Source organism: Python bivittatus, unplaced genomic scaffold (genome assembly GCF_059951505.1).
Source record: "Python bivittatus isolate LINGU-HERP-01145 unplaced genomic scaffold, Pbiv_v1 ctg000340_np1212, whole genome shotgun sequence".
Classification (NCBI taxonomy): Eukaryota; Metazoa; Chordata; class Lepidosauria; order Squamata; family Pythonidae; genus Python; species Python bivittatus.
In genome coordinates this window covers 14,944,585-14,969,833 of record NW_028277056.1, presented here as the reverse complement: position 1 = coordinate 14,969,833, position 25,249 = coordinate 14,944,585, and the positions used below count along the sequence as shown (strand labels likewise).

The following is a 25,249-nucleotide window of genomic DNA, read 5'->3' as shown; positions in this document are numbered from 1 at the left end:
CTTCTTGTTATAGTTGATGCATCTGAATTTGCTTTTGTAAAATCTTTCAAAGGAGAAGGGAATGCTGGGGAAAGCCTTGTGAAAGGAGTAGAGTGCTCTCGAGCTTCCTTAGTTACATGGTGGCCAAGCGGTGTGTGCGAAACTTCTGGTTTTCCTTATACAATTGTCTCTCAAATGGTTGTAGCTTCTCTGGGTTTCTCTGCATCCTTTACATCTCAGGGGAGGACATCAGGAGAGAGTTTCTACCATTGGACTTTTTAAGATTTGATGTCTGGGTAAAATGATGGAAGGATGCAGAACAGAAAACAACCCCCAGCAGTAGCACTTTCTGAAATAAAGTTGGGGGGGGGGAGGAGCTCCAGAAACCACAGTGAATTAAAATAAATCCTGAAAATAAAAAGTTAAACAATAGAAGTCTTTTTCATAGAAGAAATGTTTTTTTTAAAAAAAATTTCAAATATTTCATCCCAGCTTTACTTTCAGTAAAACAGTGTTTCTCGACCTTGGCACCTTTAAGCTGGGCGGACTTCAACTCCCTTGAGCTGTGTTGGAGACCTGGGGCCTTCATGGGTATGTCCATACAACTCTTGGCAACAACATGGAAGCGGTTGGCACTTCTGCTGAGATGGTTTTCAACTTCTCAAACTGGTCTACATCCTGATGGTCTCCGATCCAAGAACTAACCAGCGCTGGCCTTGCCTAGCTTTCCTTAAATAGTTTTTGAATTGCCTCTGAATGACCCTATTCAACTTCCTGCTGCTAAAGACCAGAGAGGAAGCCTCCTTGCTTCCCTGTCCTCTTCTAGATAGGTTCCTGCCTCTCTCCCAACAGTTCACTCTTCCTCTGCTGTGGGTGCTAGCAATGGGAAGGAGTGATTTTTCTCCCAGTGCTTAAGAGGCGACCAATCAGCTGAGTGCTGGGAAATGGATAGGGCTCCAGGAGTTGCTGCAGATTAGCCAGACATGATATACTGGGAGCTCAGTGATGTTTCACTGCCATGTTAGTTGCCTAGCTGGACCTTAGTTTAGGTTTTAAGATATATTTTGCACAATACCACTTTTTTTTTTTTTTAAGGAGTATTGCTCTGAGCGATACTAGCAGGGTAGAATCACTGAATGAGATTTTTTTTTAAAAAAAAAAATTGCATACTAGAGTTGTATATTGGAATTGGTTTCCTCAATTGTTTGTTGACCTAGTTTGTAGAGGGATATTCTGAAGGAGGCTCTGAAGCCTAAGCTGCTTTTTCAGGCATGTTTACTAACAATGAGCTCAAGACTGGGAGAGAAGACTGAGTAAATCTGGAATATCCTGTTGTTGCTTCTCATCTGAGTGATGGAGCTCTTGGCTTTCTCGTTGGAAACCCTGAGCTGGGGGCCTCTTTCCAGGAGATGAGGATATGCTTCTAGGTTTTGTTGTAGGTCCCACTTCTTAATAAAAACTTCTTGTTTTCATCCTTTTTTTTTTTAAAAAAATGCAGAAATGTAAGGGGAAAACTTGAACTGAACTCTTGGATGCTCAAGCATGCGCTTTCAAAAATGTTCAGACAGCTCTAAAATATGCTGAAAGTGTTTACTCTGGCATTTATTTGTTTGTTTATTAGAAGATTTATATCCCCCTGGCCAAGGCTTTAATTTTTATTCCTAGAACTAGATCTCCCCCCCCCCTTCTGTGTCACAGATGGAGGCAGATGTGCATTTACAAGAGACAGGAAACCCTGCTGGCTTGTGGATATGAGCTATTAAACCTGTCCTGCATCCTAAGGGATTTGGCTTGTATTCATAACCGTTTTGAAAATCTCTCTTATTTATCAAGTACATGTCCTCTGTGTGTGTGTGTGCGTGTGTGTGTGTTTGGATTTTTATTTCCTCAGGGTTTGATTGTCCTTTGAGAAATAAGGTTTGCTTCTCTCTTAATTTTCAGTTTCTCATCTTTGTCGATTTGGTTTAGGTCTGATGCCGAAGCTGGTCAGAGCCCCCAGTATGGATTTGATCCTTTGCCCCAGAAGATCTGCCTTATCTGTGGCGATGAAGCTTCTGGGTGCCACTATGGTGTCCTCACCTGTGGAAGCTGCAAAGTCTTCTTCAAAAGAGCAATGGAAGGTATTCTTACATTGGCTTTTCTTCTCCTGTTTGCATGCTACTAGTAAATAGAAAGTTTTAAATTTTTATTATGTTAATTTTAAATTGATATTTATTGGCACACTTGTTGGGGTAATGCATGCCAACAGCATTTCAGCAACCACGTGTTTGTGTGTACGTATGTATATGTGTGTGTGTGTGTGTGTGGGTGTGGGTGTGTATTGCTAAAAGGACGTGAAGGAACTCAGTTACAGCATCACAGACTCAGCCAGATGCTGACACATGAACTGCTCATGTGCAGTTTCCAAGTTAAGCTAAAGAAGAAGAAGAAAGCCAACCAGTTTCCACAATATGACCTGGAGAACATCAGGAGTCTCTCATTGCTAGAGAACCAGAGGAACTGTGAAATAACTCAAAGAAGTAATTAAGAATTAAAACAGACTGCCAAAAATGAAGAAATATAAGAAATGGATGTCAGAACAAACCATGGAAATTGCCAAGAAGAGAAGCCAAAGCCAAGAAAGATAAAAATCTCAGAAAGGAACTTAACAAAATATTTCAGAGAGTTGTTAGAAGACACAAGAAGTATTACAACAACATTTGTGAAGACATTGAAGATGGAAACAGACATGGAAAAACAAGGAAAGTCATCCAAAAGATCTCTGAAGTTAGAAGAAAGTTTCAACTTCAAATTGGTATCCTAAAGGATGCCAATGGACAAATAGTAACTGATTCAAAGAATATCAAAGAAAGATGGAAGGAGTATACAGAAATACTGTACAGTAGAGATGTCAGCATCCAAGATACTTTAGAAGATACAGTGGTACCTCGGTTCACGAACTTAATTCGTTCCATGACTCTGGTCGCGACCTGAATTGGTCGCGACCCGAATCAAATTTCCCCATAAGGTTCAATGTAAATACGGTTAATCCGTTCTGACCCCTCCGAATTTGGTCGCCAACCGATTTTGGTCGCGTCCCGAATCAAATTTCCCCATAAGGTTCAATGTAATTATCGTTAATCCGTTCTGAACCATATGCATTTTTTTTTTAAAACCACAAAAATATGACACAAAATACAGTATGAAGAGAGAGAACACTAACCTTGCTCGACGCGGCTTCTGGCGTAGAGGACAGGAAGGCGGGTGGGGAGGCATTTATTGCTTGGAGGGAGAGTCCCCCTCCCTACAGGAAGCCACGACCATGTGTCACGGGAGGGAAAATGGCCGTGGATCCTGTTCGTCACCCGATCTGGCGTTCGCGAATGGAGGCAAAATTTTGCGAACGGAGCTGTTCGTGACCCGAATTGGTTGTGAACAGAAGCGTTCGTGACCCGAGGTACCACTGTATTCCCTACTTAACAGCAACCTCTGGTACTAGAAGATGAAGTTAGATCTGCAGTCCAATCCTTACCAAGTCGGAAGACTACAGGAACTGATGGAATACCCACAGAAATATGGCAAGCAATATGTCAGCTTCCCAAGTAGACCTGATGGGAAACACGACAAGATGAACTAATTCTACTTTATTGCAAGGCTACATTAACAGAATCTTGCAAGTCTGAAAGTACAGATCTCCCACCTGTTTTTACTGCTTGATCAGTTAGGGCAGATCCCTTCTAAGTTTCTTTCTCTACCCATTACTCAGTTGAGGGTTCCGCTCCCTTTTATCTAATTCCCTAGGTAGCATCTCTCCCCCGACCCTATCTTCCAAGGTCATTCTCACATTCTCACACAACAGAAGAAGAATTAGTAAAGATTCTAACTAAGCTATGTCAGCAAATTTGGAGAACGACACAGTGGCCAACAGATTGGAAGTCAATCTACATTCCAGTACTAAAACAAGGAGACTTACCAGAGTGTGCCAGCTATCATACAATATCCTTTATTTCACATGCTAGCAAAATAATGCTTATGATCATCCAACACAGATTAGAGCCCTACATGGAAAAGGAGATAACAGATATTCAGACTGGCTTTAGAGAAGGCCAAAGAACAAGAGACATAATTCTCAACTGGATAATAGAGAAAGACAGAGAATAATAGAACGAAGTCTATGTGCTTCATTGATTATAGAAATGTCTTTGATTGTGTTATGATCATGCCAAACTATGGAATGTGCTTAGAAAAATGGAAATCCCAGGACATCTCTTTGTCTTCACATGAAACCTACAGTATACACAAGTCAGGAAGGCAGAATACAAACAGAACATGGTGAAACAGACTGGCTCCAAGTTGGCGAAGGAGTGAGACAAGGTTGTATACTCTCCCCTTATTTATACAACCTATATAAAAGATGAACATGGTTTTAAAATTGGAGGAAGAAATATCAATAATCTGTGTTATGCTAAAGAAACTACTCTGATACCTGAACATGCTTTCTTGCATGCTTTCATAATGAAATGCATCCTGCATGCTTTCATAATAAAAGTCAAGGAGCACAGTGAACAAATGGGATTAAAATTAAATATAAAGAAGACCAAACTAATGGCAACAGGTACAACAACCAGCTTTGGAACTGACAATAAAACATCAAAGTGGTAGATACCTTCTGCCTTTCAGGATTAGCCATCAACAGAAAAGGAACAACCAGTCAAGAAATACGCTGTAGACTAGCACTTGGTACAGCAGTCAAGAAGGCTTTGGAAAAGATACTCAAATGCTATGATATAACGTATATCTGTACCTAGCAAAGTAGTGTAAGCAGTGGTGTTCCCTGACACTCAATGGAAGCAAAGAGTATTGACACTTTTGAACTTTAGTAGTGGAGAGGACTCCTGAGAATAGCATGGATAGCCAAGAAAACACATAAATGGATCATCGAACAAATCAGTCCAGAATTCTCACTTGAGGCACAAATAACCAAGCTCAAATTATCCTACTTACATGAAGACTTAGTTCTCTGAAGAAGGCTCTAATGTGGGAAAGGCAGAAGAAAAGAGAAGAATTGGAAGATCAGCAGCAAGATGGATGGACTCAGTTACAGTGTACAGTGACAATGGGTGGACTGTCGGAAGACCTGAAGGACCAAGTCAGTAACAGATCATCACAAAGAAAAACTATGTGGTCACTAAGAGTTGACACCAATTCGATGGTGCATAATCAATCAAATCAATGCCAACAGCATATCAGCTATTATATGTAATAAGTTTAAGAACAGGCTTACTTTCTTGCTTACACTCAAACTTCAAAGAATCTAATTAGGCTCCGTTCAAGAGCACTTTCTTTTAGGAGCCCTTGATTGAAGAGAATGTGTGCAATTAACACATACTATATTGGAGATGCAATGCTTAATTATTTGCTTAGATCAAGTGATTTATTGCCAAGCATCACTTTAAAAGAGACTTTCTCTTTTTGCAATACACAGAAGGAACGCTTCTTTTAAGATGGTGTCTGCCTTAATGCGTGAATATATTATCTGAAAATGTAGAAAAATATTTCTTGTTTCGGAAACACTGGCTTTACCCAGCTGTAAGTTGTGCAGGTTTTATTTGACGTCCATTTGGTTGAGTACAGTTTTCCAAAATATACACATAACCATTAGGTAATTGGCTGGCATACCATCCTTCCTGTGAAGGAATCGGTCTGGACTGCAGGAACCGCACATGTTTAGCATACAGAACATCAAGGCTCAGTCACTGACAAGAACTGAGTAGCAAATGATATGAAAGATCTTGCTGTAAGGCAGTGCTTTTCAACCTTACCAACTTTAAGGCTGGCTGGCTGGAGAATTCTGGGAATTGAAGTCCACTCATCTTAAAGTTGTCAAGGTTAAGAAATACTGCTGTAAGGAAAAACTGAGTAGACCAATTAGTTTCATTTTCTATAACTGAATAGACCAATTAGTTTCTATGACTGAGTAGACCAATTAGTTTCCGTTTCATGTGTTTTAGACAGACTGAAAGATTTTGCTCAAGGCTCTATGAACTCCTTTTAAAAAGTATATCCCCTCCCCGGCTATCTGTCTGACCTTTGCAAGAAGTGTACTCTGCAAACTAAGATTTGGATTATTTATTGGCAGGAGCAAGCATTTTTCCTCTGTGGCTTATTCTGGATACCTAGAACTTGTACCTAAACAGATCTGTGTGCCCAGGGTTACATTTTTACATTCCAGTCATTTCAGTGGGAATCAACATAGCTTTTACTATAGGAGTGTTGTGAAAAAACTTTCTTGCTTCAGAAGGTTTGTGATGTGATGTTTGTGATAAAGTTTGTGGACTTGATTTGCAAATGAAAATGTCATTTGTTCGTGAGAGCTTCCTAAAAATGTATGTGTCTGTGTCTGGTGCTAACAGGAAGCAATTTGAAGGAAAAGTTGAAATTGCAATGCTGAGGACTTAATTGCCTGGAGAATGCTTTGCTGAATACTATGGGTCTTTTTGAGTAAATACTCATAGCATTGTCCTTTTAAATTACAGGATGCAAAAATATTTTCAGATTTTAGCCCATAAAAGTACATGTTATAGTTCTTTTTTTAAAGGTGCCACAAAGCTTTCTGTTGTCCTACTGGAAGTAGTCTTAACATGATTTTACTGAATACTTCTCTTACTTGATATGGTTGAGTAGGAATCAGTTGAAATGAGCCTCAGACTTCTTTTTCCTTGTCCCCATCAATGTGTGATCAAAAGATGGAGTTGAGAGGATTCCCCTTCTGCTTTAATTGGCTGCACAAGTTACTGTGCTTTTTAAATCAGAAACTATGCTTACCAGTTTTGAAAGCCACAAAGTTGATTGTTTTTAGCAAAACTTCATTAAGGTAAACCATGGTTGATTGTGCCCGCTGATTTGACAAACTACAGTTAATTAAAAGTGGAGGTGAAAAGTTCTAGTCGCCTCCTTACCTAGATGAGAGATCAGAGATGTTTCAGGTTGCTCTGACTTACTTATTGTGCAAGGCATGGTTTAGCACACTCTTGGCCAAACTGGGGGCCTTTAGCAACTCCCACTATTGGTCAAGCTGATTGTGAATTTTTGAAGATGAATTTTTTTCAACACATCTAGAAGATACCAGCTGGGCAAAAGCTGTTTTTAGCATGTCCTGTGATTACTCACATTATTTTGATATTGATAGTATACACATGCTTTATTCTTTGCATCTTTTGACTGTACCAGATTAAAAATGAAGGTGGAGCTTGCTGACTTTGCTTCTCAAGGCCACCTGTTGATTTGTGCCACAATGTAACTGTGAGCTACAGCAGTTTAGGTTTTACATTATGTTAAACAGCTTTCCCTTAGTGCCATTTTTGTGACATATAAATACAATGCAGCTAGGATCAGGTAGTCCTCAACTTACGACCATTCTTTTAGTGACCGTTGAAGTTACAAAGATGCTGAAGAAGCAACTTACAACCAGTCCTTGCATTTTCTGTCACAGCATCCGCATGGTCACATGATCAAAATTTGTGCGCTTGGCAACCAGCATGTATTTTTGACGGTTGCAGCATCCTAGGGTCATGTGATCGCCATTTGTGACCTTCCCAGCTGGCTTCTGACAAGCAAAATCAGTGGGGAAACTGCATGATTCACTTAATGACTGTGTGATTTGCTTAACGACCATCGCAAAAATGTTGTAAAATTGGGTGTGGTCATGCGATGCCTTGCTTAATGACCATAATGCTGAATGACAAATTTTCCATCCTTATTGTGGTCATAAGTCGAGGACTACTTATAATAGTAAATGTCCAATTTACTTAAGCTCAGTATTTTTTTTTTAAATAAATATCTTGCAATAATGGATAAATTGTGCATTTCCCAAAGAACTGTGCTACATCAATCCTGCTGTTAATTCTTGAGTCAAAAAAAATGTTGGGGTGGGAGAGAGAGTAGCAGTACTCTGAATGAATGAACAAATGAATGAAAAGGTGCTGGTGATAGGGAGATTATTTGTCTTCTCAAATTGAAAGATGGCTAAGCTAAATAATAACAGTAGACCATACAATAATCTAACTTTGGTTTAACTGCTCTAATAGTAAGACACTCCTTGGACTAGCACCTTGTCCTTTTAATGGATCTGACAGACCCAGGGAGATAAATGCGGCATTTTTAGAGCAGAAAACTTCCTTATCATCAGTATCTCACTGATTTCTATACCAAACACTACTTAATGTGTCTTCTGTTTTAATGTTATTATGGTGTGTAAGGTTTCTTGGTAACCAAGAATGAAAGTTTTAAAATGTCCCTGCATACAAAGTGAAGTCCAGCTTAATAAATTGGTGAAATTATGAACAGCGTCTATATGGCAACGTTGTGGAAGTAGCTTCCTGTTAAGTATTTTTTTACTTACTGGTTGAGTTTCTAGCCGTAAGGCAGTGTTGTCCAAACTTGGCCACTTTAAGATGAGTGGACTTCAACTCCCAGAATTCCCTAGCCAGCATGGCTGGCTGGGGAATTCTGGGAGTTGAAGTCCACTCATCTTAAAGTGGCCAAGTTTGGACAACACTGCCATAAGGTTTCCTGGTGAAGTTCCACCTAAGTACTAACCAGGTCTGATCCTGTTTAGCTTTTTGAAGCTCAGCCATTGAAGAGGCCTTCCACCTGGCTGTATTGTTTTCATAAGATATACTTGAACATTGGAGACTGATAGCTCTCATGCCAAGTGCTTGAAACTGCTATTCAAATACAGACAAGCTTTATATTTTATTTTTATTTTTTTGTGGAATAAGTGACTTCTACTGAAATAACAAAAATAATATTTTTGCAGCTGTTTGCACAAAGTCTGTAATCTTGTTACTCAGTTGAAGATTGGTATAGACTAAATTCTCATTCCATTTCCAGCATGCTATTGGCTGGGAACTTTGGGAACTGTAGTTGTAATGCATCTGACAAATATTAGATAGATAATGGCTATTTAAGCAAGCAAATAGAATTAGGCATCCTAAATATGTTTGTAGGCCTTTGGCTTTGACAAATATTTATGCCACAGTTAATTGGAAAATTAATTAATAACTGAGTGAGTTACATGACCAGGATAGAGCAAACACATTGCTATATATCCAGAGTTATATATTAGCACTTGAAGAAATGTACTGGGTGGTAGCTCTCAAAACACCTCAAACTAGTACAGGTCAGTCAGTCAAAAAGTATTGTTTCATCAATACTAGGTGTGTTGAAGACAGATTATTAAACCAGAAAATTTAAAAGATTATCACAGAGCCCTTGAAGACAACTGTATCAATGAAGGTCACAGTCTGGATTTGAAGTTGTAGCACGTTACTATGAAAATTGTTGCTGCAAAAATAGAAGCTACTGAGTTCCACATCTTTATCAGCAATAGTTTTTTTGTTAATCTGTTGTTGCTTTCTGTGTTTTGAATATTCTGTTGTGGATATTTGTTTTTGATTTCATGCTTAAGTAGAATTATTTCAATCTTTGTTTTGGAGTTCCCTCTTAGTCTGTTATCTGTGGTGATAGATTCAGGTTGGGGACCATTTGAAATTTAAGAAAGATTCTTCTTGATGGTCAGATCTGGAAGACTCAGAATCCTTAAGATCTTCCATACATGGCTGGATTAAAACTCTCCCCTAAACATTAGTTATGCTGGCTGGAGCTTCTGGGAGCTGAAGTTCATCACCATCTGGAGCCCATAGATTTTCCATCCTTGCAGGAGGCTAAACTGGATGGATTTACAGTATAATCTTTTTTTCTTACTTAATAGTAGCTCTGAAGGAAAAAGACATTCTTAACATGCTAGCTATTTTGAAAGTGGGCTATATGCTTAAGTATTTTTGCTCATATATTTTGAGACATACCCCTGTTACTCTGCATATACTTGGCATCAGGTCAACATGTATAGGATTCTGAAATGGTTCCACAAGGATTTTTTTCCTTCACTTCCCAGTCTAGCCTGTAGTTCTGCAGTTTCCTGGAGTTCTCCCATCCAAGTACTCCTCAGGCTTGACACTGCTTAGCTTCTGAACCTAAAGAGGTTCAACCAAAGGCTGGCACAGAATTCAAAATAATGCTTTTAACCCTGAACTCTACCCAGCATTTTCTGCTGTTTAGAATGTCAGAGTTTAGAACTTTTAAAGAGTCAGTTGCGCTAAATTGCCATTACAGGAAAAATAAGTGATTAAGACGCGAACTGAGAATTAATAGTTCTGGGTAAGAATTAGTGTGATAAAAATCCAGCTTCTAGTAAAATGCAGGCTTCCTGGCTCCCTCTGAAATTTGGATGTATTATAAAGGAAGTATATTGTTGTGTTTTTGAAGAGAAAATACTGCCTGTCCTGTTTATTCCCTATTTATTATTCAACATTATTTTTTAACCAACTTTAATCAAGATGAATGTGCTCCAAGAATGCATTGATATCTCCATACAGCATCCTTCTCCAACTTGGCACCCTCCAGATGTGCACATGCAAATTTGCAAATGGAAATTCTAGCCATGTGGGAATTCAGGAGTTGTGGTATCTCTGGAAGATAGAAGGCTGCAGTATAGTTTTAAAATGTTGCTGCAAGATTAGAGATGAAATTAGTGGGAATAAACCCTTTTGCATTATTTCTGCTATACTGATGTGCCAAAGGCACAACCAGACAGGTGTGTTAAGGTGCTATGTTTTGGTTCCCAAGTCAGCAGAAAAGTCCTGCTGATATAAATTGTGCTGCCAAATTGCTGAGCCCTTTTCTGGCCCAGGAATTAGGCTGGCAAGGGACACTGTCTTTACTGTTTTAATGTGGGACAAGTTAAATGATTGGTAGATCTCCTCTAGTTCCATTTCTCCTCTCACTGAGGATCATCTGCTGGCAGGAACAACAATTACCACTCTCCTTATCATGTGGTGGGGCTGGGTTGAATGAGTGCAAGGGTCCCTGGGATAGGCAGAGCAAGAGAAAGGTCACAGATATGGAGGTGCTTTGCTTCTGTGACCCATCATTTGGGCTATTTGGGAACATGGAACTAGTGTTCTTTTGGGAAAGCACTAGCCCCCTGTTCAGAAGCAGCCTGATTTAAATTGTAGGCATAGAGGAGAGGTTGTAAGAACTATTGGGGTCTTTCCTCCTCTTTCACCATGCCCCCTTCTTCTGCACCTGTGACTTGTCACTCAGGCTAACAGGTAAAGAGGAAGGTGAAGGGAGAAACATGAGGGAGTGATCAGTAACAAGTGAACTCCACCTTTGAAGAGTAGGGCAAAGGAATGGCAGTGTTGGTAGCAAGATGTCACATTGTGGAGAATTAGCCTGTGGAGTAGACAGATGATATAGGAGGAGGCAAAATGCTATCCTTCCTCTTAATAAAAAAAGAAAGCACAATCATTGGAAGAAGCAGTGAAAAACCTATAATGCACCCATTGGTGTTAGAATCAGCAACACAGACCTAGTAGAACTTGCCTCTCTTTCCCTGCTTAAAGTGATCTTCAGTACAGCATAAGACTAGCCCTTGCTCTACAGAGGGTTTTTAACAGAGCAGTAAACTCATGTAGATGTAAGATTTCACAAGCAGTTCAGAAAGCACCACTCAAGCATTATGCAGGCAGATGTCTTTGTGGAAGCCAGGTCTCCACTTTTTCCTCTCAATGACCAGAGGGGACAGGGCATGTCTTCAGCAGCCTGCAGTGGCCAGTAGGGGCTGTGCTAATCCCAGTGCCTTTGCTAATCCCAGTGCCTGACCACATCATCTTCACATCATTAATGAAATATCAAGATTGTATCCATGGCTAAAATTGGTACAGGAGAAGAAGGAAAATACTGGAACAGTTAAAGAAAAATTTAAATTGCCTACATTGTGGGTCAAGGTGAGACATCATAAGGACATGCCATTGATTGATTGATTATATGCCATCAAGTTGTTGTTGGTTCTTAGCAACCACATACAGTGGTACCTCGGGTGACGAACACTTCTGTTCATGACCAATTTGGGTCACAAACAGCACCGTTCGCAAAATTTTGCTTCTGTTCGCAAACTCCGCATCGGATGACGAACAGGATCCGCGGCCATTTTCCCTGCTGACACACGTGGTCGTGGCTTCCTGTAGGGAGGGGGACTCTCCCTCCAAACAGTAACCGCCTCCCCACCCGCCTTCCTGTCCTCCACGCCTCAAGCAAGGTTAGTGTTCTCTCTCTTCATACTGTACTGTACTTTGTTTCATATTTTTGTGGTTTAAAAAAAAAATACATATGGTTCAGAACGGATTAACTGTATTTACATTGAACCTCATGGGAAAATTTGATTCGGTTGGTGACCAAAATCAGTTGGCGACCAAATTCGTAGGGGTCAGAACGGATTAACCATATTTACATTGAACCTTATGGGAAAATTTTATTTGGGTCGCGACCAATTCGGGTCACGACCAGAGTCACGGAACGAATTAAGTTCGTGACCCGAGGTACCACTGTATATAGATTTTCTCCATGATCCCTAAGCTGGTCCTTCAGCTCTTCCAATGGTGCTCTCATCACTATTGTAACTGAGTCCATCCACCTTGCTTTTGGTCATCCTCTTCTCTTTCCTTCCAGTTTTCCCAGCATTACAGCCTTCTTCAGAGAAAGGACATGCCATATAAACCCTGTTATAAGGGTTGTTCCTGCTACAGTTAGGAAGACATGAGAGTGAACCTTGTTGCTTTAAGACCATGCAGATGCTATCGTTTTTCCATGCTGTGGAACTCATAGGGATAAAGTTTCATAGGAACTCATAGGGATAAAAGGAAGTTGTCTACTAACACTTGCAGAGATTTGCATTCTCTGACTTTGTAAATCTTTCACTTTAAACATGTGTTCTGTTCTTTTAACATATTTTTGTCTTGAATGTTTTTGCATGTATTTCCTTAAGTTCTTTTAGAACTCATAATTTTATACACACAAGCTATGTGTTGGCATACTTGTTACCCCAGAGCCTGAATTAATTTCCATTTTTCACTAGCCAAAAGTAAATGTTCAGTCACAGGGCCAGATCAAGACATTTTGTTGTTCATGGTAGTCAGTAAACAGTACTCTTGTCCCCCTCATCCCCAGGTCAAGGTGTATAATATCCCAAATCAGCTAAGTGATATTTTTGGACATGATGAAAAAAATCCTTGGTAATAAACCCAAAACATTAACAGATTAACTTGCTGTCCTTTCATGCCATCTAAAAACCTGTAACCTGAGGCAGCTGGTTCATTTTGACTAATGGTAGAGTTGGTCCTGATCACAGACAATCAGATGAAAACCCAGATAAATCTGATTCTAGTTCCTTTGCTTAACCCAAGGTGGAAATTTGCAACACAATCCTTTTTTACAGATCCTTATATTTTTGCCTTTTTTTTTTTGGAGGTGAATGAGTCTTAATGGGCAAGCATGTGTTGCAAATTGCCTAAAGCAGCATTTCTCCACCTCAGCAACTTTAAGACATGTGGATTTCAACTCCCAAAATTCTCCTGGCCAGCATTCTGGGAGTTGAAGTCCACATATCTTAAAGTTGCTGACGTTGAGAAACACTGGTCTAAAGCACTTCAATCTGAGTTGATGAGGTTTCAAAGATGAAATTATGCCTTTAAATTCATCTTAACCCCCCTCCCAATGGGGCCAGAGTTTCAGTTTATAAGATTTTAAGTTATTTGTTGTAAATCATATTAATCCATACTATTATAAGCATGCACTCTATCACCTGAGGCAGCTGGTTCATTCTGACTGATGGTAAAGCTGGCCCTGATCTTAACCAAATGAAATCCCAAATAAGTCTGATTCTAGATGCCACTGATTCAGTGGCATCTGCAGGGGGTTAAAACAGACAAGATGATGATCATGGAATTGCAGTCTAAGCCCCGCTACTTTGTATGTTCATCCACATACAAAGGCATTGGGTTTGATTGCACCACCATGACCACTATTTTGCTTGTCTTCACATACACACACATCCCACAGATGCAACTGGCATTAAAAGATTGTGTAGCAATTTGCTGAATAAAAACATTTTTATACTCATTGGCTTGGCTGCCTGCCTGTTGTAGGTGCTTAACAACTTCCTTCTAATAGCTCACTGCTCTCTTACTGCTGTATATCACCATTGGCTGTATTATCCAGATCCTGGTGACTGCTTGGCCCTTAAAGATCCTGAGGAAGGATCTAGTAAAAGGAGAACTGGCTTGGTCCAAGAGAACGAAAGGTCAGTGGAAAAGCAAAGGGAGAAATCTAAAGAAAAGAAAATGGGGAGAGAGAATAGGGAGGAGATCATATACTTCGCTAAAATCCTCTCAGATCCTTTGAAAAATAGCTCTATCTTCAGAAACAATATAACTTGCACAAAGGGAAGAGCTGATTTGTCTTTGTTATTTGGCATGGACTTGAATGTTTGGATTTCCTTCTTGGGGACTTGCCATTTTTTGAACATAGGAGGTTGTCTTGGCAGCCTCTCCACATGCCAATGAATTGCAGTTTATCCTTTAGAAGAAGATGCAGAAATGAAAAAAGTTTGACACATCCAGAGGAATGATGATACCACGATTGATATATTTCTCAGGCTGTGCTTTTTAAAAATGGAAATCTTTTGCTTTGCTTCAGTCTTAGTGCTTGACCAAAGTTTCTCACTTCTATCTACCAATAGGACAGGTCCCTGCTCTTTTAGAGAGGGTTTTTTTTGGAGGTGACAACATCTGGAGGACTTTAAGCTTGGAAGTTCAGCAGAGTTAGGCAGGAGAACAGTAGGGAATGCCATTAGGATGATGAAAAACCACCCTGGAAGAAGGGAATGACAAGCCCATCAGGTACTGTTACCAAGAAAACAACATGGAGAAATCCATGAAGCCATCAAGAGTTGAGCATGATTCAAAGGAGACTTTACCTTTTTTGGTTTTATGCCCTTGGGTTCTTTTTACCTTCTGAAGTTGTTTGTCTTCCCTAATCAGTAGGAATTGGGATTAAAGTGGTGATTTCATTATAGCATTTATGTTGTCCATAAAATTCTGCCAGATTTATCTCTTTGGCAAAACAATAATTATTGGTTCCAAAGTAGGCCGTACTCCATTCAAGTGTTTTTAAGACTGCAATAAGATTTATGCTTCTGAGAATGAGCATGATTGATCCTTCTGTCATTTTCTGAATTATTTTTCTTCCACATCGAAAACCAGCCTTAAATCAACAGTTTGTAGATTAAGATTGCTGCATTTTGGCTGCAAAAGAAAAGAAAAGAAAAGAAAAACAGGTAACTCTTAGAGTATTATCTTTCTTTGCTGCCATCTATTGGTTGTCCAAAGGTTTGCACCCGGATATGGACACCTTACTCAGGTTTTTACACTTGAATCTTGTAAGCTTTCGCCAGCATACCCAATGGTTTAAGGATGGAGGAATATATGGAAGCTTACACATTATCCATTTTTGCCTTAAACTAATTATGTTCTACCAATAGAGGTGAACACGTGTAGCTCAGGGTTGAACTGTGGAGCCCTTGGGGTTCTCTGAGCTTGGTTCTTTTCTTGCAAATGTTTCATTACCAAGGTTCAGAGAATCCCAAGGACTCCATAATGATGTTGTTTGCATCTAGAGCAATTCTGGGATTTGCTTACTCGGTTTGTGAATAAGTTTGTGATTTATATATATGTATATATTTTAACTCATATTTTTATAATACAGTTTTGTTTTTGTTTTTTTAATCTGGGCTCAGTCATTACTGACTCTGCAGTGACTGCTTGGATGAGTCCTTGCAGTTTTCAAGGCAAGTGTTTTGGAAGTGGTTTGCCAGAGCCTCCTTCCTAGAGCAGAGCCCAGCTGGCACGTGCAGGAGGCGGGGTTTCCGTTGCTTCGCGCCCTTTTTGGGCGAGTGCGGTTTTCGCGTTTTACCGGCAACTGCTCCTGACTCCTTTCCAAGGCACCGCCAGCATTTTTCCTCCCACTGGAGTGAGAGTCCCCATTTATCTGCTCACGTGAGTTTTCGACCTGTTGGGTTGACAGGAACTGGGGAGGAAACAGGAGCTTACCCTGTTTAACGCGAAGGCTGGACTCGAACCGCTGAAGCGTCGACCATTTCTGGCCGGCAACTTTCAGCGTCATTAAGCCACTGCGCCACCATGTCCCCCTATAATACAGTACCCATCTCAAAATAAGTGCCAGCAATTTACAGAGGTTAAAATCAAAATAACAAAATTTGAATCCAAGATTCACGTGGACACCCAATTATCAAACCATTCCAGAACATCAACGCATGAATGCCCATTCAAACATAATTGCCTTATGGACTCTATAAGGGAAAGTGAGGACTTTGATTGGAATTTGAAAGTCTATTGGCCACCAGGACAGTAACTAAATGGGTATTACACTACCATAATAACTCAGGCCTGTTAGCTCTGTGGCTGCTGTATTCTGCCCCAACTATAGCTTCCAAGTCATTTTCAGAGACAGCCCCATGTAGAGCAGAGCAGGATTTTTTAAAATCATTTCAAGGCTTTGTATGATTGCCTTTCTGCCAAAAAAAAAAAAAATGCATTACTACTTCATATTAGACTAAATGACCTGAAATTGGAATTGAAATATATTCTAAGATTGCTTGATGGAAGCTCACATTTGTACTTTTACTCTGAGATATTGAGAGGGAGAAAAAAAGGAAAGCATTTCGTTTTTTTTCCTTGATCACTGCAATTTGTCTGATTCTGGTTAGTTTATTTATTTCACAAATTAATATGCCACCCCAATTGTAAAACCTGTGGGGTCTTACAGTCGCAGAAATAAATAATCATAAAAAACCCAAATCATATAAACATAAAAAACAGATTATAATATATAAAAGTACAAAATCCAGATAGAAAGAAAAAAAAATCATGCAGCCATAGAACTAACATCTTACTTTTAGTTACTGAATCAATTGTAGCAGATTGAGTTTGTTCAACAAAGTAAATTATAAGCTATTGCCTCAAACCATAGTGGCTAGTTTCATAGAACATAGTAAACCAGAACCCAAACAAACATATTACAGTTTATCGTGATTTATGAATCATGGAATTTGGCGCCTCTTTCAGTTTAGGACTAGCTTTACCCCAAAAAGTTGGTCAGGGGGTGAATTACCTTCTGACTTTGATAATTTCAGGAAACGAAGATGATAGCATCAAATTAGAAGTTCTGTTGTCAGCTGCAGATCTGGAGTCTCCTAGTCCTTGAAAATGATTTGAGAACATTGTTAAAATAAATGTACACGGCGGTGGACATTTTAATTATTTAATGACGTTTTGATTCTCTGGTTTGCAAACTATTGTCCCTGTTGTGTGCAGGCTTGAAAGTTGGTGAACCCTTTTGAATGTTCAATATTTCTGCATAAATATGACCTAAAACGTCTGTTCTCCACACAAGTCCTAAAACTAGATAAAGAGAACCAGTAAACAAGTGAGTCAAAAACATACTTGTTCATTGATTTATTGAGGAAAATCATCCAAAATTTGTGTGTGGCAAAAGAATGTGAATCTTTGCTTTCAGTAACTGGTGTGCCAGTAATGGCCAGTAATGGCCAGTAATAGCTGCAACTAAATGTTTCCAATAACTGTTGATCGGTCCTGCACATTGATTTGGAGAAATGTTCGCGCATTTCTCCTTAAAGAACAGCTTCATCTCAGGGTTGTTTGAGGGTTTCCTTGCATGAACTACCCACTTCAGCTCCTTCCACAACATTTCTGTAGGATTAAGGTCAATGGTTGATTTGGCCATTCAAAAACATTAACTTTCTTCTGCTTTAACCATTCTTTAGTCATACAACTTGTGTGTCTGTACCTGCAAAGATCACTGTGCAGGCAGTGGTTTTTTTTTTTCTGATTTCTGTGACTCTATGGATATGAAAATTGAAGATTGAAGAAACAGGAATCCTTGGGGTCTCTGAGCTTGGTTGTTTTCTTGCAAACGTTTCATTACCTGGCTAGGTAACATCTTCAGTGCTAGAATGGAATGGAGTTTGCTCTCTGTTTATATACTGTGGCATGCCCTGCCAGTGTTGGTGGGGGTGGGGGTTTTGTTTTGTTTTATGTTATTTTCCCTCTGGTAGTTCCTTGATTAGGGTATTGTTTACTGCTTGATTGTATGTCTGGTGGTAATCTTGGTGTTAATCTCTATTTATCTGGGTGATGATTGCTGGTGAAGTGATCTTCTGGTCTTTTGTCTCTTTTGAATAGTATGTAGATGCTGTTTATCTCTATGTGTCTGTTAATGGCTGCCTTGTCTGAATACCAAGCTTCCAAGAATTCCCTCACATTTTTGGATTTAGCTTGGTCTAAGATGCTGAGAGTTTCCCAGTTGAAACTATGGTTAAGTCTGTCTGTGTGTTGTGAGATTAAGGAATTTAATCATGTCTTCTGACTGCTAGTTGGTGCTCATGGATGCGCTCCGCAACCCTTCTGCCTGTCTGTCCTACATAGTGTTTGTTACAGTCCTTAACACTGTATGTTGTAGATGACTCCTGTTTTTTCTTCTTGGGCTACTGGGTCTTTTGGTTTGCTTAAGATGTTTTGCAGGGCTTTAGTTGGTTTGTGTGCTGCAGAGATGCCATATGGTTGTCTGTTGGTGGTTTCTAAGATGTTTCTGATGTATGGCAGTGTGATCCTTTTCATAGCTTGTGTTGGTTGTAGGCTGAGTGGTCAGGCACTTTTTGATAAAGTTGTGTGGATATCCATTTTGTTGGAAGATATTATATAGGTGGACTGCTTCCTTTTTCTGCTGTTCTGGGTTGCTGCAATGCCTTTGTGCTCGCTTGAATAACATTCTTACACAACACTTAATCAAAAATCAAATTCAACTTTCCATTTCTGTTGCAATAAACACTACAGTGTGGCAGCAATACTTATTTTGGCTCTGAAGCTCCAGATTGCTAATTTTTTTTCTGAAGAGAAGTATGCTCTTTTATACTGCCCTTCACTTTTCCTATGGCTGAATTTATGTGGTTGCTAAGAAGACCACAAGGTAAATGAACTTCTCTTTGTTTTTATCACAATTTGCTAACTCAGAGGCATCTAAACCAAAAGGTTTCAAGAACCTTCCTTCCTTCCTTCCTTCCTTCCTTCCTTCCTTCCTTCCTTCCTTCCTTCCTTCCTTCCTTCCCTCCCTCCCTCCCTCCCTCCCTCCCTCCAAAATGAATTGCTTGCTTTTGTTTCTGTTTCTTTCTAAATGCTATAGACAATAAAGGCACTACAAGATATTTTTTTTAACTATTTTTATGTTCCTTGGATGCATGTTGCTTAGTCCAGGGTTCCAGACTAGCATATTCATTCCAAGCTACCACATTTGCTATTAGGTTTTCCTACCAAGGAAGATCAGTATCCTAAGACAGCAATTGTGTCTTAACCATGCAAAAATGTAATGAGACCATGATTATTCATCTATGTTCTTTTCAAAGTGCATACAATTAAGGGAGATGGAACACTAGATACACACGTACTGGACTGGGAGTAAGCCATTAGGAGGCAGAGGGTGATGTTGGAAATGGTTGGGGATCTACATGCTCAGCACAGAAATATTTACGTATTAGACTTCTAGACAAATAGTGAAATATTCAGAATGAGTGCAGTAAATCAATAAATCAATGATGGGAAGGGATCGCAGACAAAATGAATGTGTTAAAATAACAATGCTTTCATCCTGTGTTTCTTTGCCAGCTCTTTATAGATCTGTTTTTCATGACTTCGTTTCTCCGTTTTCTTTGAAATGAATGAATGGGTATGCCTTGGGAATCCAGTGTGTCCTGAGTCAGAGCACTGGCCCATTTAGCCATAGTCATGTCTCTTTTCTGGCTTGCAGCAACTCCCCTGGGTGTTACCTAAACAACTTTTCCAGATCTGCTACTCATAAAGCTGCTGGGATTTTAATTCTGTTTCTGCATGTAAACCATATGTTGAACCATTTGCCCTATATTGCACTGGAGACTGTCATATCAAAGTTGGCACAGATTATCTCCTCCAGATCAGTGTGAGAAGCTCCTAATGTTTGATGGCTCATTATGTTATTGACTAAATCAGTGTTTCTCAACCTTGGCAACTTCAAGATGTGTGGACTTCAACTCCTAGAATTTCCCAGCCAGCATTGAAGTTGCCGAGGTTGAGAAACACTGGACTAGATCATGATGAGAAATAATTTGTAAATGCTATTGCTGGGCTTGGAGATGTGCTACACAATTATTTTTTTTTTATTTGGTATTGGTACTTGAGCCTCAAGCTCATGCTGTCAATTGACATTGAAGGTCATTATGTGTGCCACTTAAAATGAAACAGATGAGTGTGACATCAGATATGACTATGCACTCTAGCAGATGAAAGATTGGGTTGCATCCAATCCATTTGTCTTTTAAAAGCTACAAGATGCCTTGCTAGTGTATATCATGTTGTATCTTGCTTTAGAATGGATACAATTCTAACCCGCCCTTGCTGTGACTTGTGAAAGATGCCATCAGGTAGGGCCAACTGAGTATGTGAAAGGATGTCTTTCCGGTATTTGTATGCATGCTTGTAAGGTGGTTTGCTCACTCTAAGACAATTTTATAAAATTTATCAAAATAGGCATACTCAACAAGTCCATTCAGAAACTGACAAAGACTTTTCCATACTAATTAAAAGCATTTGAAAATAAATATTCAAATAAAAAATAGTTCAAAACCAACCAGAACATGAAACAAGTTACGCAAGGCTTGTTTGAAACACCATCCAACTATGAGGATCTTCCTAGGAAGGAATTCTGTAAACATGGGACCAGCAAGAGTCCCTGTCTTTATTGTCTATTAACATATATAGTCACAAGCACTGTCTCTAAAGCTGGTTCTTGGCCAATCCCTGAAAGGCAAGGGTTAAGTTCTACCTGTTTAGGGCTTTTGTAAAATAAATTGTGGCAAACCACTTCCGAAACACCTTGCCTTGAAAACTGCAAGGACTCGTCCAGGCAGTCACCGTAGAATCGGTAACAATTGAGTGCGGATAAAAATAAATAAATAAATTGATATCATCATTATCATCATCATCATCATCATCATCATCATCATCAAATAATTTATGAGAGTATGATGAAGTATTGGGCAAGGCTGGATCCATGGCATTTCTCCTGTTGGAAATGAATTTCTTGTTCCAAGAACCATCTACATCTGAAATAAATCTGCCATGTGCACAGTGATTAATGATCTCTTATTCTGCTTTGCTTCAGTGGTTAATCTGGTGCTCTGCTTGCTCATGTTATATAACTATTATTTCATTTTGTTCAGCTGCTTTTACTTACACTTCTGTACGTTAAGGGTTGTAGTTCACCTTTTTCAGATGAATGTTTTATATTTATTCATTAATTTATGTTTTCAGAGAGCGAAACAATCTTTATTTTGGAACTTTGCATTTTACTGCTATTGGAAACAAATACTGCCATCCTAAAGTTGGGTTTCCCAACTTTATTTATTTATTAATCAATCTAATATTAAGAGAAGCTGGATTGGAAGCAGATGAGCATGGTTTTCAACTGGAGGAAGAAGCATCAATAACCTCGGCTATGCTGATGCCACTACTCTGATAGCTGAAAATGCAAAGGATCTGCACACTCTAGTAATAAAAGTCAAAGAGCAAAGTGAAAAAGGGGACTAAAATTAAATATAAAGAAGACCAAACTATTGACAATAGGTACAACAACTAGCCTTGGAATTGGCAATGAAGATATTGAAGTGGTGGATAGCTTCCGCCTTTTAAGATCAACCATCAACAGAAAAAGAACAAACAATCAGGAAATATGCCAGAGATGAGCACTTGGTAGGGCAGCCATGAAGGCCTTGGAAAAGATACTCGAATGCTGTGATGTGTCTATACCTACAAAGATCAGAATTGTGCAAGCCATGGTATTTCCTGTGACACTCTATGGAAGCGAAAGTTGGACTTTGAAGAAGCAGGATAGGAGGATTATTGACACTTTTGAACTTTGGTGTTTGAGAAGACTCCTGAGAATATCGTGGACAGCCAAAAAAGTAAACCAGTGGTTCTTCAAACAAATCAACCTAGAGCTCTCACTCATGACACAAATGACGAATTATCCCACAGTACTTCAGACACATTATGCGAAGACCCAGCTCTCTGGGGAATGCTCTAATGCTGAGAAAGGTGGAAGGAAAGAGAAGAAGAAGGACTAGCAGCAAGGTGGATTGATTTAGTCATAGTGGCAATGGGTGCAGTGTTGAAAGACTTGAAAGAATAGGTTAGGATAGATTGTCATGGAGATCTTTCTGTGTGATGCTAGGAGTTGAAAACAACTTGATGGTACATAATCAGTCATCTGCCCTTCCTAAATATACACACTGAATAAAATACCTAGTTCTAGTGCAGAACATATTGTGGGATGATCTTGTCTTCCTCTTGATATCTTTTACTAGAGCTCAGACTATTTTCTCCCTGTACAGGAAAAGGATTGAAAAGATACTAGTAACTCAGAAAAAATACTGTGCATAGACATTTAGTATTAGGCCAGAGAATATGTTAAATATATGGCCACATATTAAGTTATTTAAATGGCATTGTGCCAGTTCAGTATTCTCTAAGTTTGGAGTTAGGCAAACATCTCACATATTTTCCTCTCTAACAGTCATATGTTTTGTCCTTCAGAGACACACAGGAATTTTCATGCAAAGTCAAACAAATGGCAACATTTCCTAGCTTCAGCATTCAGTAAACACAAATATTTAGCCTGAGATGATGACTGTGAGTCTGACCAAAATCCATTCAAGTTGTTCCATAAGACATCTGTTGGGACTAAAGAAAACAGTAACAAACGACCACATGTTTAGAATTAAAATATGAGTGAAAGAAACATAGAGTCCTAGTCAAGTGGATCAATTTAATTTTAAGTGAAATAAACAGAGTCCTACTTAAATGTTTGTCAGTGGACATAGAAATGTGCTGGATCCAATTACTCCCACAATGGTGGACCAGATACCAAAGCAAAGATTATAAACAGAGCATTAGTATTGTAGTTCAATATTGATTGATTATATCAATATTGTATTCAATATTGATATGATGATGGCTCAACATCTGAAGTGCTCCAGTTTTGGGTACAAGAACTGGAGCAACTAGTGCATGCTCCATGAAGCTGGATGCTATATTCCTGTGAATGGTTCTCCACCTGAGACTGTCGTATGTTTACCCAAGACACTTAAATGATGGAGGCTGTGAACCATGATATGGTAGGTGGGCTACAGTTGGTTTGGAGGGATTAGATTAGGCTGTCTTCTATTCACTTGATGCTAAATTGAAATGGGATTACCACATGAATGTCTCATTTCCAAAAAATAAGCTCCAGGGCAGCTGTGAAATACAGGTTGTTCAGTGCTTAGATGTCAAGTGTTGAATGAAACCTCATTACTACAGGTATCATGCTGATAAAGTATCCAATAATTGCATTTCCTTAATGGCAACTTGTTTAGTAAATTTTATGTGAAACATGGGTTTTTAATTATTATGAAGATCATTATGGCAATGAAGACTTTGTTTGGGAACCTTAACTGTAATATCTACTGCTGTAAAAACAACAAACTGGTTTTCCTTCCCCAAAACAGCAGTAGGTTTTGAAGATGATAAAAAGAAAAGTTCTACATTATTTGTATGGAAAGGATTTCTTCACAGAGAAAAAACCGATTTTTATATAAGATTGCTGTTTTGTAGGTTGTGAATTGTTACTCTTACCTTGCAGGATCCTTCCTTCCTTCCTTCCTTCCTTCCTTCCTTCCTTCCTTCCTTCCTTCCTTCCTTCCTTCCTTCCTTCCTTCCTTCCTTCCTTCCTTCCTTCCTTCCTTCCTTCCTTCCTTCTCATGCAGTTTTCATAAACGATCAAGTAAAAGATATTCCTTCCTTCGCAGAACTGATGATGGAGAAAAATATAATGCATAAGGAGATTCTTGACTGAACTGAAGATAAGATTGTAGTTACTGCTTCATATATGGAAAGTGATGCCCACACTTTGGGGGAAAATGCCTGCTATCAGGACCTAATATGATAGGAGATAATAGGAGATCAAATCATTTGAAATTCCTTCAGATACGTTTATTCCCCGCACATTCCAAATTACTTTGTCTGAGAAAGGTGAATTAGAACCTTGCCATTGCAGATTACTGCTGTACATATGAAAGTGACTATCTGTCCATCCATCCATCCATCCATCCATCCATCCATCCTGTCTCTCATTACACAATGCAGGGAAACCAGTGGCATCCATGGGGGGTGTCAAAACCTACATGATGGCAGGTATAGTGTCATAGTCCAAACCTTTCCCTTTTTGTTTTCTGTATGTGTCAACATTGTATGTACATATAGAAGGGGCAAAGGTACTGCCATATTGCAGATTTTGATTTCCCTCCACGTACATTTCTCTGAGGGGAATATTTGATACCCCATTTCAGTCCTAAGATCCAGTGTGGTGTAGTACTTAAAGCACCAGGCTAGAAATTGGGAGACTGTGAGTTCTAGTCCTGCCTTTGTCACAAAGTCAGCTGGGTGACCTTGGACCAGTCATTCAATCTCAGCCTTAGGAAGAAGAAGGCAAGGGCAAACAACTTCTGAAAATCTTGCCTAGAAAACTGCAGGGGCTAGTCCAAGCAGTCACCAGGACTCAACACTGACTCAAAGGCGCGCTCTCTCTCTCACACACACAGTAACGTATTATAGAATATAGTATTGGTTGATTTGGCTGGGGGGAGAAAGTGAGATGCAGAATGCATGTTTGTTTCTCACTTCCTTTCAGTTTGGATTAGGAAAGCTTCAAATGCACATAGATGTAAATAAATGCTTAATCCTCTGGAGAGGGATTATTTATAAACAAGCCTAGCTGAATTGTAGTACTAACCAATTCATTCCTTTGTGTATCATAGGCTGTTGAAACTGGTTGAGTTTAATTCATGGGCTTAAAAAGGTCAAAGTTATATGAGATTCAGATGTTGACTATAAACATCCCTTCGAGAGTTGAATGTTGGTGCTTTTGAAATACTATAATGACTAGGGAACTCAGGCTTCTTTGAGAATGAACCTCATTAATCTCAGGATTTGTTATTTTTGCTTTTTCCTAAACTGGTGGTCTACACCTCCCATCAGTTGCATTCTGCAAATGCTATACTGTCTGGGGATGATAGAGGTTACTATTGTTGTATATGGAAGGTAGGCTTTATTTCTGCCTGTCTTTCAAGAAGCTTGATGCCTTTCAACCCATTGCTGAGCTATATTAAGGACTATCAAATGACCTTCACTGTGAGTGGAAATTCGAACCTAGGTTCCTAATTCCAGAATAA

At 39.3% G+C, this 25,249-nt stretch overlaps 1 protein-coding gene across 2 annotated transcripts in view; it reads left to right on the top strand.

Moving 5' to 3' along the window:
- Positions 1–25,249, top strand: part of PGR (progesterone receptor) — a 91,921-nt gene that overhangs the window by 5,607 nt on the left and 61,065 nt on the right. For both annotated transcript variants that reach the window (XM_088140606.1, XM_088140607.1), the window contains exon 2: positions 1,948–2,099. In XM_088140606.1, the coding sequence (XP_087996732.1) occupies positions 1,948–2,099 (152 nt within the window). The remainder of the gene's footprint in view (positions 1–1,947; positions 2,100–25,249) is intronic.